Below are 17247 nucleotides of genomic sequence, written 5' to 3' on the forward strand. Positions count from 1 at the left end.
AATATCATAACAATTTCTTAGCAGTCTGTTCAGATTCATCCTCATAATTAAACTTAACATTAATTGAAAAGTTCCTTTCACATTTGTCTGAGTTGACTGACACTAACCAACAAAAATTTCATTTATCTTCATACTGTATGTTACTGAGTCTTATCCATATGCTTTTGTGTTTGCTGAGAATTTCACCGACACTGTAAAGGTAGCCATCAAACTCAGTGGGCCCTTGCTCCCTCAGATGACCTCCTCTCACTTTTTTTCTTACACAGTATGCACTTTTCAGGCACATATACAACAGACTGGACTTTTATGTTTCAGCCGATTGTTCTCTCTGTTGTCACAGTTGCAATTATATATTTTTTGGTGCTCTGGTACATTGCAAAACATGTCTGATATGTGCTATATTTTCATAAAAGAGTCATAAAGATGAGTATCATGTTCATTTTGCTGTCATTTATTGTGTAGAAATAAAACACTGGTTAAAGTGAGCATAATGCTGGATGTCTGTGGTCTGTTTTTTTTTTTAAAAAGTTCCAATATTTTTTAATCATTGACAGACAACGCTGCATAGACAAAAAGATGTGGGTCCAGCCTTGTAAGTAGCTAGCAACTTCCTTTTGTCAGTGTGTAAGAAGCTTGAACAGATTCAAGCTTCAGTATAAAACCTTTCCAAATGCTGTCCCCAAATTTCAAGGAATTTCAGGTCATTCCTTGAAATTAGATTAGCTTGCTAGGTCTACGCTATAGGTAACATCAGCTGGAAGCAGCGGGCCCTCATGGGGTTTAAATCACACTCAACACTGCACTCCATAAGGGTCCCCAGGCTAGACTCCAATGCAACTTGAGCCTACTTTGGAACATGACAGAGAGACATATAAACAAAGCCATACTGACTTGGATGCCTCTCAGCTTAATACTGTGTTACTGTGCCAGCCAAACCAATGCGAGAGGCTGTAGCTCAGGTGGTAGACCAGGTCATCTACTAATCAGAGGGTTGCTGATTATCAGATACTTTGCTATCTGATACATCCATCATAGCATGAATGCATGTGAATGTCAGATAAAAAGCAATTGCAGACAAAGTCCATAGAAGAAAGTGCTTGTGCGAATAGTTGAATGAGGCAAGTTGTGTAAAGTGCTTTGAGTGCTCAGAGTAGAATAGCGCTATATAAGAACCAGTCCATTTACCCATGTGGTAAATATTGGATGAACAGAAGACCATGTCCACCTTGACCACAAAGGCCCTGGTAGCTCAGTGCTATAATATCAGATAATAGAATAAAGCAACTCAAAACTGGCATCTGGTGGACACAGCAAAATGGCTCTGGAAAACGAAAGCTACTAATACCTCATTTCTAACTGGTCACCCACCTTGCATAATAAGGTGGCCACAGGAACTATGATGGAAGACCAAGTTCCTGCATGGACTGTGCCATGGACAGTGTTGGGTAAGTTACTTTAAAAAAAGTAATTAATTACTAATTACTTAGTCAATATTGTATTTAAAATACTTATCTAATTACTGTGTCAGAAAAGTAACTTAATTACTAAATAAGTAATTTAACTAAATACTTCTTAAAATCCCTATAAACCTTGAGTGGGCAAACAATAGAAATTAAACTCTTTAAATAATAAAAAAAATTTTTGAAGACGGAGACTCTACAGTCTGCAGATGTAGCATCTCCTCCACAATATAGCCTGCAATCATTTTTTTAAGCTCACCTTCAGACGCTTTCTGTGCTGCTGAAGTAAAATCAAGGTTTATATATTTTATTTATTGTTTACTCTATTTAATTTGTAAAATATGTGTACACACACACACACACACACACACACACACACACACACACGTAGAAAAATATTTAGTATACACATCCAGAAATGCATATACTATTATATATTGTACATATATTTATTAGTTTCAGATGTAGCCATTCTTGTATTTTGCTTGTTACATTATTGTATTGTTGCACAACTCTGTTGCTTGTGAAGCTCGCACACAAGAATTTCACTCACATGTACTGTACCAGTGTACCTGCACATGTGATGTGACAATAAAAGTGATTTGATTTGATTTGATTTGAGGTTTGCCTGCTTAGCAGGAGTTGCCGTGGAGTTATCCATGGATGATGAACAAGGATCACTCAGAAGTGTTCATATTACTGTAATATTCTCGTCTGCTTGTTTCAGAAAAGTGAAGAGACGGGAATATGTCCATTTCATAAAACAGCCACTCGCTTCAGCCGAGTCCGACATCTTCCGCTTTAGAATACGACTATGCAGCAAACTGGCGCGAAATGACGTGAACCTGCACTACAGCGATGTTAAAGCGGCAGAGTTTACTTCTACGTTTAGAAGATAAATTATTGAAATTAAACAATGATATTCAGCGAGTTTAATTATTTTACAATGTAACGCAAGTACCTAATACCTAAAAATGAACAGTAATTAGTTACTCTACTTTTTCAGTGGAAAAGTAATTTAATTACAGTAACGCGTTACTTAGTAACGCATTATACCCAACACTGGCCATGGATAGATGCAAGAAGTGGCTGACATCCAGAAATCCAGGCAGTGACTAGAAAAGGCTAACATGAAGGACAACACACAGGCTCTGATCATGGCAGCACAACTACAGGCCTCACTATCCACCACATAGTAGCAGGATATAAGTGTACCAGTACATCTTTAGATTATCCGATCCACTTCTAATCCAGCATATGGGAGACACCAGTGAAGGTGTTGAGAACAACAGGGCTGACATCCCAGTTTTTGGCAGACAAGCAGCTTCTAGCCAACAAACCAGAAAATGGTGGTTGACAAGGAACAGATGTGGCAATTCCAGCGGATAACAACAACAGAAAGAAGGAGCATGAGTTAGGAAAGGAAAACACTTGGGGGAAGGAACAAATGGAGAAGATTTGGAAGGTAAAGCTGTGGTAATAGGAGTATGAGGAACTGTGACTCCAAAGCTGGAAGTGTGGCTCCAGCAGATTCCAGACACAAAATAGAGGTGCCTATCCAGAAGAGTGGAGTCCTAGGAACAATTAAGATACTGCGCAGAATCCTCAGAGTTCCAGGCTTATAGGAGGGGACCTAAGCTTTAATGCACACAATGGAAGATTTTTTATATAGAACTCATTCTTGTTCATTCTGTCATCCTTCATTGATACATTGGCATGGAAATGTGAGTGGTGCTCTTGGCTCTTGAATGAGCCTAATGGCCCAGTTTGTGAGAATGAACATCAAACTACTGATTTTTAAAGTGCGGTTAATGTTGCATGACTGGAAAGAAACTGGATCTGAGCGTAAAGGAATAGTTTGTCGAGGGAGGTGGAAAGAGAAAATGCTTCCCAGCAGCTCACATGAAGACCTTCAGTTAATGACATAATTTAGTGTAATTCATAGGGGATAGCTGGTAGTTCAGTGACTGATTTCCCCCTTTCCAACTCAATGTAAATATTTTTCTGCTAGAGCATGCAGTAAATTGGGTAAAACTTAAGAAATAACAGAATTGCACTCTATTCTACAATTGCTTACAGCCATTTTCATCAGCGCCTCATTTTCCTTTCATTCTAATTAATTGTGATCCAGTTATTGCTCCGATATTGTGCAACTTCATTGTAGTGGTTTGCATACCATGGGCTTCTCTCCTGTGAGGTCCGTGTCATTTCAAGTCAGGCACATTAGTCATATGAGCCACATTTAATTAGCACAACCACAACTATAAAACACCATCTGTGTGTTGATACATGCTGGATATTGATAATCAATACTGCTTACTCCTTCAACCTAATTTTAATTAATTAGATGAAACAAAGTACAATGTAAATTCAAACTATTGTTCCAGTGTAATAAAATCGTGCAAAGACAGATGCTTAGAATAAACTGATTATCTTTTTTTTTGCAGAATTTTTCTGATTCAGTAGCCTGGCAGCATTGGCAACCTTAGTTTACATAATGTTACATCTAACATTATTTTAACAGGTCGTGCTTCCCACATAATTGACCATAGGGAAAACTGCTTGAATCCAAGTGATGTAAATTCCATCATCCACAGGTGAAAACCAGGCAATTTGTGGATGTCAGCCTCATACTCCAATTGTTTGGGTGGACTTGTTTGGCAGAAATCATACAACACCACACTAAACATACATACGTCCTTGAGGCAGACTTCAAGTGGATGTGACACAAGAATAGCAGACATTAATAGTCATCCATGGTGTCTGCAGCAGTCATAATCACTACTTCGGTTTACCATGTCAGCATGCTAAATTTTGTGAAATACCACAAAACATAAAATAAGTGGAAGGTGCTTTAGCTGTGTAGGTAACAGGTCATAAAACAAGGACTACTGAGTGATGTCAGTGCCCATATAATGGATGATGGATCCATGGTTTTTAAATGTTTGAAAAATCTTTGTAATTCTTCAAATAGTTCTTGAGATACGGCACTCAAAACATCCAATATCAAGCTTTTGGATGATCTAGAGGAAAATTACTGTGGATCATTAGTCACTGGCTTTGAAGATTTTTGGAGACCATTACGTACAATTTCATGGTGATCCTTCAAACACATGTTGAGATACTTTATTTTGGGCAGAAAATTGCAGGTCTACACATAAACTAACACTGTGTAAAGTCTCATATCCTATCAGATATGGTTAATATTCTTCCACAGGTGGAATATTACCCCATAGGCAAAGGCATATGGATAAGTTGAGTAGGTGCAGATATTTCAAAAGATGCAGTACTTTCCAACAACCATCATCAGTTGTGAATGTTTTAACACGAAAAAACGTTATACTTACCACAGAAAAAATGATTTCATGAACACTATAGGTTTTAGATATGGGTTTACACGTTTTCTTTTGAAAAACTGAGCAATATTAAACAAGGAAGTGTGAGCGTATCAAATCTGAAAGTACTCAACAGGCTTTTAGGTTTGAAAGTTGTGACAATTGTCCAATCACTCACAGTAATAACTTTGCGAGCGTTATTGTGTTGGAAAGACACATCAAAGTCCCCTTGTCTCTCTGTTTTTTTTTTTATGGATTGCATTAGTTACCAGAAACTGACGTTAACTGAAAAATATGCGCTTCCAAACAAAAGTATTTTTAATTACAACAGTACAATCGCACACCAGGTGGAAAATAACTACCAGGTGGGAAATAACCAATAAAATGAAAATGGGGAAAGCGTTACAAAAAAAAATAAAAAAATCAAATACACAAGGAAAACATTTTATTTGCAGATGTGGCAAAAAAAATTGGAATACATGTTTGTTGTGGGTTTTAGCCACTCACGATGACTGAGTAAGTGGTTCAGATCTGTCTGAGACCCAGGTCTAAATCTAAACGATTAAGTCTGTTGTAGTGGAAAAAGAAAGATCCTCTCATTTTCTACATGTTGTTTTTTTATATTTCACATTCTTCAGAAAAAGACAAAGCCACATAATAATACACATATTTTTTTTTACAATTGAAAATTTACAATATAATAATTTATTATTACAATTCATACAACATGAGATGAACATATTGAAAAGGCATTGTTTATCTTCAGTTAAACAATATCCATGGCTTTGAAGATATGTTATTGGACTGAAAAACAAGAAGATTAAACAGACCACATGTGATTCCTACAATCACTGATTCTTCACATTTCAGTGTACAGTACCTCATGTTTACATCTGGGTCAGCAGTAATTGTCCTGTTTTCTACTGTTGGGAAAATGTTGGTCAGATCTACAGCTTTATTATCACGCTTGCTATATTTATCTGCAAAAACAAAAATATAAAAAATGTATAAATTCTGCTGTGAGGGCAGAACTTTTGAAAACCAGTTAACATTTTCAGTTTTAGCTTTAGATCTGATATAATCTTAGGTCTGTTACTGCTTCTCTTATATGCGTCTCGTATATTTCCAATTTGCAGGACTTATGCTACAATGACAAGTCGTGTTTCAGTCACAAGCAATAACTTATCATTAGATTACAAACACATTACATGAACTTGCAAAAGTCTAGATATAAGATTCGATTTCATCCACCGCCCCAGTATCAGAATTCTTTATACTAATACTAATAGTCTTATATTACTTAAGTAATATAACATGGCTATAGGTACTGCAGTTCGAGAAAGTCATACAAGAAAATGATTCATTCATTTCAGCAATAAAATTAAAGCTAACTCAAAAGTCTGGATATAATGTCTGAATGCCACCTACTCCGTCTTGCATAATAATTTCACTAGGCAAATATCAATCCTGTTACCACACAAGTCCTTGCTGTTTCAAGTGAATCAATCGAAGGTCATGTAAGTCAAACTACATGCTTTCTCACTTACCGATTTTAAATTCCTGAAGCAAAGTGTAGTTATTCTTCTTAATTAATGTGAACTTAAAAACAAGTAAGTGATTTTGGCTTTAACACAGTTCAGTTTCTCCTTTCGAATGAAGGTAGTAAAGGCAAATAAGTTATACTATGGATATTTCCTTTTTTTCCTCTTTCTTTTAAGTGTACCAGGAAAGCTTCAAAGCACCAAAAAGGAACTATGATCTTACATTCAAAGTATTTAAGTCAACCAGTTTTCTTTTGTCTGAATAATATTTTACATGTTCACTCTGCAGTCTCTCATTGATATGTGCAATCACTGGCATCACTGGAGAAATATGTCAGTTCTGGGATTTTTTTTTCTGGGATAATCTTCTTTCTCATAATAAAAGTAGGCCACACAAAAATATTTTTTTCGGTAGCTTTAACACAACGTCCAGTGAATGAAGTCCTGTGAGAGTTTTTTTTTTCTTTCAGCCTCAATCGATTTGCAAAATGCAACAGTCGAGTGAGAGGCAACTGCTGCAGAGTGTACTGAAGAGGTACATCAATCAGTGATGTCATTTTGCAAAAAAAAGAAAAAAACATAAGACGAACTGCTCATTTCGTAACTCCTGTCTCATCGGAGTTTGGTGCTGCTGTATGTGTTACGCTGTACAGAAATAAGCTTTTCCATGCAGGCAGTGCGACTGTCATGTAAAGAGCCATGCCACATATTGGTGGGAGGTCGTGCCTCTTCACTCCGGCAGTAGACATATGCCATGGTGTCGGTGCGGCTCTGGATGTGGGTGCTGCGCAGGAGGGACCGGCAATAGAGGCTAATCTTCTCCACCCTACGTAATATGAGGTTGGCTTTTCTGTTAAAGAAGATAAAATCACAAAAATATGACTTTTATACTTAAATCATTATGTTTTCTTTCAAGTTTGCTGTTCGCAAAACAACTGCAGATTACATGAGATCGCTGGAGCAAAAATTCTTTTAGAGCAAAAGGAATAATCTTGAAGTTTAGGCAACAATGGACACAAGCAGAATTACTGAACAATTTCAAAAATGTATTTCATAATGAATATATACTAGAGCTGTACAGAAAATCAAGGTACTATACATTATATATTTCTGAGGAATATATATCTAATGTATAAATACCTAAGCTTGTCTGGCTGATGTCCATCTTTCTCATCGTAATAATGATGCTTCAGTTCAAGTCATGACCTCAGTGTAAACCACTTTTACCACCTTTATTCAGTACAAAAAACACTGACAGCAGTAATTTGCAGCAACATGTTGTTTCATAGGCTCTCTCCTGGACTCACTGGGTAAGCAAGTGGCAAGGCTTTAGCTATCAAGTAGTACTATAACATGTTATCATGCATTATGGGAGATGTTTGGTTACTTATTAGAGTCTCTCCAAGTCATATCTTTTGCCTCTAAATTAGACAAAGGTAACAAAAAATACCTTATCTTAAGTCATTATGGTAATGCTGTTGTAATTTTAAAGACCACAGAACAACATTTTGTACCCATGTCTTACCAAATGCATCTCCAACAGAGCAACAGCACATGCTTGTTCTGTTGTTCTATGGCTAGGATTTTTATGGAGCACCAAAGAAAGTCATTCATACAAATTATAAGCAGCTGTTGATGAAAATATCTATAAAATGAATTGGGATTATAAAGGCAACAGATTCATCCAGCAGGCACAAAATGCCCTGGTTTAAAGATACCAGTTTGTTCCTAACAAGACCTATTTTTAATGCATTAAAAAGAAAAGTGGTAAAAAGTTAACACATGAATTCAAACAGAAAAAAAAAAAAGAATCAGGATTGTGCCTTTATCTGTGTCTCCACATATGAATTGTCTGCACAAATGTCACCAGATTTCAAAGAACTGCATCTGAGTCTCTCCCATCCATCTGATAAGACTGCCAGTCTGGGTCAAAACCAAGACATGCAATGGCGCATTTTGAGTTCTTGGGTGCTGGTTCTGCTTAACAATACATCAGAGGCAGCTGTCTAGAGTGAGTGAAACAAAGAATTTTGTCTCAAACTTCTGGAGTCTGGAGCTGAAGTTTAAGCCATGACTGAACCATATGCCATGTCAGGTCAGCTCAGATTACAAAGGATTTATATCTACTTATCTATATATATATATACAGAGAGAGAGACTTTACAATACATATGTATGTATATATATATATATATATATATATGCTAAAATGAAAAAGGTCCATACAGAGAAAAACACAATTCACTTTGTTTTGAAAAGCAGTGTCTGCTACATCAACATCTGTCTTTAGTTAAGCAAGGAGTACAGACATCCTTTTCACTTATTCGCTGAAAGGGTGGTGGTGGTGGGGGTGGCATTTTCTCATTTCCCCTAAATTCTTACGTCTGAAACAACAGAATACCAAACACATTATCAAGGCTGACTAGGAAGCACGTGACTCAGGGCATAAAAAACCAAAACAACAGAAAATGAAAAAGGTTGAAAAAGAGAAACTAAATTCATTCAATTATGAAACAAAACAAAGAGATCAAAAACAGAAAGAAGAAAAAACATGCATTTTAAGTTGCGTCTATGGCAACTCCTCGGTTAAGATTTGGCCTTGCATTTATAAATTTCATTAAAAGACTGTTAAGCACTGATTAAGAATGCAGTTTCAGGGCATTCCAGCCGAGGACACTACATAACATTATAAGATGTTTGCATTCAGAGTAAGAGTAAAAGAAAGCATTAACCATGCACACAATGTACAAATACAACCATTGCATGAGGTGCTGTAACAATGGTGGACATGTGGGGGGCCCCTGGGATTCTCAGCTACTGGAGTAGTGCTGACTGTGCTTATGTTTCACTTGGCCATGCTGTTACCTTTTAAAAGGAACCACCAATAGAGTCTGCTTGTAAATTACCACAACGAGGCTCAACCCTGCCAACTTCAGGCAGTAAATAATCTCCACTCACTCCAGCCCTCCACCCCCTCGCAGCTGCCCACACACAAACACGCATAGACAAACACACTATCCAACTACTCCAATGCCTATTCTAAGTCCCAGTGGCTGACCTGTGCCTCCCACCCCCCTTCACCAATCAGAAAGAAGCATAATCAGACCAAAGTTATTCCTTAATTATTATATTATTTATGGCTTGAAAGGAGTACTTTCAGACAGTGGGGGTGGATTAACCAAAACAATGTGCTGTAATTTAAGATCACATGTTGCTAAAATCAGTGCCGGGCCAACTGCCTTCTCAGACTTACATATATCAATGTTTTGTTTTACGTATTTTAAACATTTTGTTTATACTTCCTCTTTTTCTGTTTTGTTGGTTTATACGCTTCTGTTTTCATTTCACCATACAGTCGCGCTGTCTGTTCTAACTATCAGTAGGGGTGACCCTTTAAACGGGGTCATGGGTGACAGGATGTCGGTGCAGTACAGTGCAGACACAGATGAGCTTTTTATGAGAAAAAGAGGAAACGGTGCTGGAGGTTGAGCAGGGTCTTAGCTGAATATCACGTTTAGTGTTTGGCTTGGCTGTCAAACGCTGTTTTGGCATCACCATGGTGATGTAAGGAGCAACTGTAACCCCAAAGGTTTTATGATGACCTTGCCCACTGGCTTTCCAGTAGAAGCAGTTTGGGAGCCTATGTGTGTGTGCATGTTGTGCAATGGTGCTCCTGATTGAGTGTGTGTGAGGGGTGAGGTTACTGACAGACTGGAAAAATAATGAGGATTATTTTTCAAGACAATAAAACATCTGTTACACCTAAAAATCCTCAGATAGTTATTAAAAAATGACAATATGTGAAATATCTTTCAAGTCTGCACAGTTAAAAGCTCTGGTTTCACATTCAAATATTCTCACCTGGGGCCTAGCTCATCCTCGCTACGCCAGACAAAGTCTCCGAATTTTTCATAATGAGAATTGTAGTGATGCTGGACTCTGTAGAGCAGTGGAGGAGGAATCTCCATCAGCAAATTGTAGGCCATCTGCTGCTCTTTGCCGCTGGTGTAGCCATTATACAAGTTGTACACCTTGTCTGCAGTTTCTGTCGGGAAGAATAGATGAATGAATTAGAGACTGAAAAACAGAGAGGGAAGAAGTGAGGAAAGTAAATAAGAGATTAAAATTTTAAGGGAATATGTAAAAATACATGCAGAAAACATACAGAATTTTAAACAACAGGGGTCAGATTGATTATCGGCCATGAAAATAAAACTAAACAAAAGAAAAAAGAAAAAAACAAACCAAAAAAACTGCTGTGCATTTTTTTGAAAGGTACGTTATCTACTTCATCCATATTACACATTTATCGGTAGGAATTCTCCATTCAGACTCAAAACTTGTGGAAGACATGTTACATAGCATTTGAGGTGTTATTCAGTGGAGTTGTTTGTAATATAAGCACTCTGTCTTTAGATAAATTCTGAGCTCCACTTGGGCTATTACATTTACCTGACCTCCAAAACGCCACTCAGTCCCTTGCAATATCTAACAGAAGCATTTGCTCTTATATCAGCACATACACGATTGCCTTTCAGATGCCTCTCCTTAATCTGAATTATTTTGACAGTCGATTACTTGCTCACTTGTTGGATGTACTTGTTTATGCTACTCTTAGGAGACTGTGCTAGTCATTACTGAAATGAACATGCGGGATAGTGTTCATGAATTTGTGCATTTTTAGTAGCAGCTGCCCACCCACAGAACTTTCCACCCCCATTGGTGCATTTTTTTGTGATTACAGCCTCACTCTAATTTGTCCCACCGAGTAAATCTGGCCGTACCTCCTAAAGCACTCTCCTTCCCATATTTTGGATTCTTGAGTACTTTGTTTGACAAATTCTGTCTGCTATAATTAAAAAATTAAATTGACATTACAAATTGGTAGAGTGTGCCTTTACATTTTGCTAACCATAGTGTGCAATCTTGCATGTGCACATTGCATAGGTAAGAGCACAGTAGACAAAGTAGTGGATAAGTAGCCATTCAGGTAAACTGTGATTACATGAAAGCGATGCAAGGAAAAAAGCAATATTAAATAAAGATGAGTACAATAAAGCAGAGTCCCAAAAAATGATGGGTGAGAGTACCTTCTGCTCGCGTGTCATCCACCACTGGACAAGATGTCCGTACTGAGACAAAGCTTGATTCAGAGTAACTACCTCGGCTATCCACTGCATAGAGAGTAAACCTGAAAGTAACAACAACAAAAAAAAATAGCACCAGTAAGCACATCATTTATAAGGTAAAATAAGGTACAAGGGAAACAGGTAAGGTACAAGTGAGCAAAAGGTACTCAATATTGATTTAAAGCCATATGTATGTCCTGTCACCAAAGAAAATACATTGTAATTTGTGGTGTTACTTTCAGAGAGTGAGAAAGCATGCACACAAGGGAAGAAATGCTCTTTAAAAAGTATTGCAATTCATTGTCAGCTACAATTTACCCTAAAGGAAAAAAAAAAAGTCTAAATTCTCTGTCCAGTTGGCATGTGGTTTCAGGAGGTTGTTGGCAGTTGAGAGATTCAATAAACTACCTGTTTAGCAATTGACTGATGGACACAGGTGTGGCCGACTGATGGGAAAACAGAAATTAAGAAAGGAAGCAGAACTAACAACAATAAAAGAAGGTGAGTATTTTTTTTATAATAAAGCAGGAAATGCAGGGCTCCTGTGGGTCATCAGAGTACCCTTTCTTATTAAGAGGCACCTGAACCATACCCCACCCAATTGACCAGATATCAACAACCTTCTCTTCCTTCTGCACCAGGAGCTGCTTGACTACATACATTGACCTGGCTGAAGCATGTTGAGAGGAGGAAAAACAGCAACAAAGCTGACCACCTTGGGGAAGTTGGGAAAGGGCTGCAAAAGGACAGCGAATATGCATAAATTCAACCTGTACAGGCAGATCTTTGGTGGACATCCAGACTTTCAGGCCCATCTAATGACAGGAGCAAGGCTGTTCAAACCTTCCTCCACACAAGGTAGCACCTGCAAATAAGTGGCTAAGCTTAAGGAACTAACACCTCTTTCAGTTATGGAAAGAGCAAAGGCTTGTAACTGTGAAAACACTGGAAAGGTGAGAGACCTGTGAGAAACCTTTTTGGCAGAGAGTAGGTTGAGCAATACGATGAAATTGTTGACAGAGAAAATAGTTGTGTTACCTTCTGAGTTTGGAATAACAGCTACAAAGTCACCAGAAATGTGGAACCACATCCACAAAGGAATAGGAGGGAAGGACATAGAGCGAGCCTACAGGATGATGATTACAAGGTTTAGTTTTTGAGCAGGCTGAACAGAAAGCAATAAAATCTCTCACATCCCCTCTCATTTCTAGCCTGTCACCATGTGACGTGTGAGTATTAATGTCTGTTGATGTCAGTGAATAACTTAAGTGGCCGAGGAATAAAGAATTACTCAAAGGCGCAGCTTCCTGGAACTTTAACATCTTCCAGTACTTACCTCACCTAACTCTCAACCTCCTGGGTAACCAGCTCAAACTGGATGAACATGGGTGTATTATCAGTCTAATGGTGCAGACCAATAACACTCTGTGAAACGCCATGTTATTGTGGTGTTATTATTTGTGTTATCCCAGAGATCCCAGAGACTATGATGTCAGGGGTTTTTGCCCTGGTAAGGTCTCCCTGAGGAAAATTGGCCCTGAAGGGCAGACAATGAACTATCCACATGATCCCTATGCAAGACCAAGGAATCAAGGGACCACTTTACCTTGTCTGAGACAGGGGTACCAGGGGTGCGCCCTGGAGCCACCTTGTGGCTCAACACCCACAGGAGGCTTTTGCGGTTGAGGCCCAACTGCTGGGGCTGACTCTTGGGAAATGAAACATCATCTCTCTTGTGGGGAAGATATCTGAGCTAGCGTGCCAAGTTGAGAAATAATGGCAAAACATAACCTCACCTGGTGCCTCGATGGAGGCTAAACGACATTGAGTCCAAATGACCCATGTTTGGCACCTTAATTTTTGAGGAGGTATGGTTGCAAGGTGGTTAGAGCATTTGTAGTGGTAATCCCAGGACCCAATGATGGACACAGAAGGGAGCTATCAAGATGAGAAAAGGGTCCTCTCAGGTTTGGTTAGCTTGTGGGACTCCAGGGGCAGCTGACTGGTTCTGGGAGACCCAGAGGAATGAGGCTCTGCCAGTAGTTAAAGCAGAGCATTTTGCAAGGTGTGGGAGGAGTTCAGTGAGGCCATGGAACAAGACTTTCAATTGGCCTCGAAGCAAGGTTGTCCTCCCAGAAGAGCACAAGGCTGTCCTCCCAGTAGGAGAGACTGTTCAGGATCCCAGGTCAGCTGAGAGACCTGGGAATGCATTGGTGTTGCCCTGGATGACCCTACAGGAGGTGTCCGATGGGAGGGAAGTCTGGACTTCTCTGATTAGATTTCTCCTCCTTTGACCTGGCCCGTGACACGTGGTAGAAAATGGAAGGATGGATCTTGGGCTAAAGGAATTCACTGGCTTCAGGGAGTGCTCTTTATGTGTAATTAACACCAGATTGTCCAGACTGATATCCATGGAAACTAGGGAATTTAAGTCAGTAGAAAATATAAAGGTGCAAACTCATCTGGGAGACACTTTTTGACATCTTCGCACTTTAGATTTGCTTGGCTAAAATGCACAAAAAGGCATCAGCAAGAGAGACACCAGTCAAGCCACTTTGAACCAAAGTACAGAACTGGAAGACAAAATCTGCCATTCTGCTTTAACTTGATGGATGAGAAAGAGAAAAGGAGCTTTTTCTCTCCCGTGGGTTCCATAATAAAAACTTGCTAGAGAGTAATCTTTAAATGAATGCCTTGCCCACTCAGCTGAAGCTCACTCTTGTGTCCTACCAGTCAGGTAATTCAGTACTGTTATTGCTCATTCTGTGGTATAAGAGAAAGGATTTGGTAAAAAACAAGGGGAGAACAGTTTACCGGGCAAGAGGGTCTCTAACACATTTTTCATTCTAGATTTTTGGATCATGAATAGGTAAGTGCATTCTAAATGCAATGTCCACTGGCCTGTCAACAGTAGCTTGGGCTGATTAGCTGCTACACTTATTCTAAGTCAAACCCTGGAGTGAATCAGATCCTTCTGAGGCATTCATGGCTAGAATCAGTAATGGGCTTGCACCATAGGCAGACTCTGATGCAGGAATTGGACAGAACTTACAGTAAAAATAAATAAATAAACTCCAGCAATGCAAATCTCACAGGAATCAATCAAAAGCAGAAGACAAAACCTGGGAGGACAACACACATCAAGGAATCACTGACAAAAATACTGTCCTGTTAAAATGACACCCCATTATAAAGAAGCTTGCAAAACCATCTTCAGCACTACTGTCACTACTGTTAGCAGCAATAATGTTAAGAAATTATTTTCTGCATGATTTTATGAGTCTCTCACACTGTTGTTGAGGACCTTTGACCTAGTCTTCTTTACAACATTGTTTGAGTTTATTGAGGTTTTGGGCATTGTTTCATGCACAGAGCAATTCCAGCATTGCACACTCCAAATTCAATCAGAGCGAAAGTCTAAACACAATAACAGTAAAAGAAATGCGCTTGTGCAGGGTAAATAATGTTGGTGTTTACTGTGATCACATATTATGGACAAAGTTCTCCCTCTATTAGAGGGAATAATAAATAATATCCAGTTATGTGTCAGATTGATTTTTCAAAGAAAGGAATCAAAAGCAATTAAAAGCATAATATTTTTAAACATTGTTTTCTTTTCCAGTGGGAAAATTTTTAAGAAAGTGAATAAAGTACTGAGAAATATTTAAAAGTACTTATAATATTAACTTTATGCTTTCAGAAGTACTTTCACAGTTACCACTGTAGAGACAACAGAATGGCAAAAAGGGAAACCACATAACAGAAACAAAATGAATGACTAAATTGAACTCAAATGTTAAAAACATTTTGACACACATGAAAAATAAAGAATTAAATTAAACTATTACTAATTTAATAAAAGTTGCATTTTTCCTAAGGCCATTTGGATTTGTTTCATGCACTGTGTTTTGAGATTTGTTCCCTTGCTGTCAAATGACTGTTTTGTTTGTAACATGACCTGTTTGGACATTGCTCACATAGTTTGTCTGGTGTTGTTATTCAGCAGGGTGGATGTGGTATTCCCCAAGAACCTCACTAAAGACACACGGACCTCACTGGCTCCTCTGCCCAGCAAAACAATGCCAGCATGTAACAGTCACATAGTTGAAATTATGTGGTCGCATACCGTGCAGATGGCTATAGTAACATAGGGGAGAATGACAAAGCAAAATGCAGTTTGGTAAGCGTGTTGGGAATAAAGATCTGATATTACAAGTTTCATCTTTTTCCTTTTTTAAATTGCTTAAACGGTTGGATCAATGCTAATTTTTCACCCTGCACAATTTCACAGCAATTGCGAGATTCTTATGTACATTTAAAAACCCATTTAAGTCAAAAGATTAAGCCTCTCAGTGGCTCAGCTGTGGAGAAGAATCACATGCATTAATGATTACAGACAGATTTTAAAGAAAATGTTTACGAAATTTAAAAAAAGACATTAAGATCGTCTTGCACAACAACAATACACGGGGTATTTAACTTCTTAATGGGTCTCATTCATACAATAGTAGAAGCAGAACTATGGGTATAGTGTCCGAACCCCAAAATGGCACTAAGTGATAATAAAGTTCACATAGGAGAAAGAAGCAAATGGCCACCGTCTGGCCTGCCACAAAAATGTCAAATCATCAAGTAAGAGAACTGGCAAGATATGTAAAACCACCAAGACTATCTCCACCTTACCCTAAGAGGCACTTTCCTTTGTCTCTTTGCTTTTCTCTCCACATTGCTTGCATATAGCTCATCACTGTTTATCCCCCATCTCTAATTCAGTGTCTGTCACATCTATTCCAATCTTGTCTGGCTGCACATGGCTTCTTTGGAAGGGGCTTGGTTTTGTCCATGTGCCATAGTTTTGAAAGCTCAGCACACAATGAACTGGACAAATGGCAGATTAATGTTTGAGTAAATTAACAATGTTGCCATTAAAGTAACTATTGTCCTCTAATTTAATGAGACAGTGGAGAGATGGGTGAACAAGAGATGACAAGACCGAAAGCTCAGACACAGCGCAAGGGAGAAGGAGTGAGGGAAAGTGATAGTGAGAGAGGATCAATTAGGGCAGTATTTTTGGCACGCCGAAAGAAGCTAGGGCAGTAGGGAAAGCCTTTTCCATTACATCAACATTTGGACACACATCAGATGACCCTGTCCATAAATCAATCAAAGCCAAAGAATTGTTTTTCATTGCCTGAAGAATTTGTGTCAGCTTACAATATCTCATTACTTTGAAATCCTCCAGCCTGAGTGGCATTAGACTGGTGTACCAGCCCTAAATAAAACTGCCTGCCTTTTAATGTAAATTAGAAAAATTAGCTCAGCTCTGAATGAGCTCATTTGCAGATCACAAAGACTCCACAGTCCAAAGTAATAATGACAACACCCCATTAAAAGTCATTCACTTTTAAATACTGGATATTTCTGGAAACTGGAACGTCAGGAATACAGTGAATGACATCTCACACCCTCAAAGTGATCATTTTGTTGGGTGAGCTAGTCTCTACCATCCACACACATTTTAAATCTGAAATGCATCAGCCCATTTTGACAAAAAAGCCATTTCTGTGTGAAAGAATATTACATGTTAGGGTGCACACCCACTTCTGATTTAACATTTGTCATGTGTTGGCAAAACAAAACTGAAACAAATGTATGTTGTTTGCTGCTGCTTGCTTTGAAGCATGTCACTGGTTTGAGGTTCTCATGCAGCTCTTTACTCTTGATAGCCATGACTATTAAGTTATCATAACCACAAATTTGGCATTTTCCTACTGATTGGTAG

The 17247-nt window shown here is 38.5% G+C and overlaps 1 protein-coding gene across 1 annotated transcript in view; it reads right to left on the bottom strand.

Moving 5' to 3' along the window:
- Nucleotides 1–5264: 5264 nt before the first annotated feature.
- astn2 (astrotactin 2) overlaps nucleotides 5265–17247 on the bottom strand; it is a 306591-nt gene continuing 294608 nt past the window's right edge. The window contains exons 21-23 of the mRNA XM_085413994.1: nucleotides 11427–11527; nucleotides 10198–10381; nucleotides 5265–7186 (exon numbers count right to left, since the gene is read on the bottom strand). Of these exons, the coding sequence (XP_085270120.1) occupies nucleotides 6949–7186; nucleotides 10198–10381; nucleotides 11427–11527 (523 nt within the window). The 3' untranslated portion in view covers nucleotides 5265–6948. The remainder of the gene's footprint in view (nucleotides 7187–10197; nucleotides 10382–11426; nucleotides 11528–17247) is intronic.

This window comes from Rhamphochromis longiceps, linkage group LG7 (genome assembly GCF_057381845.1).
Source record: "Rhamphochromis longiceps isolate RC_006_pf linkage group LG7, R_longiceps_female_GT1.1, whole genome shotgun sequence".
NCBI classification, from domain to species: Eukaryota; Metazoa; Chordata; class Actinopteri; order Cichliformes; family Cichlidae; genus Rhamphochromis; species Rhamphochromis longiceps.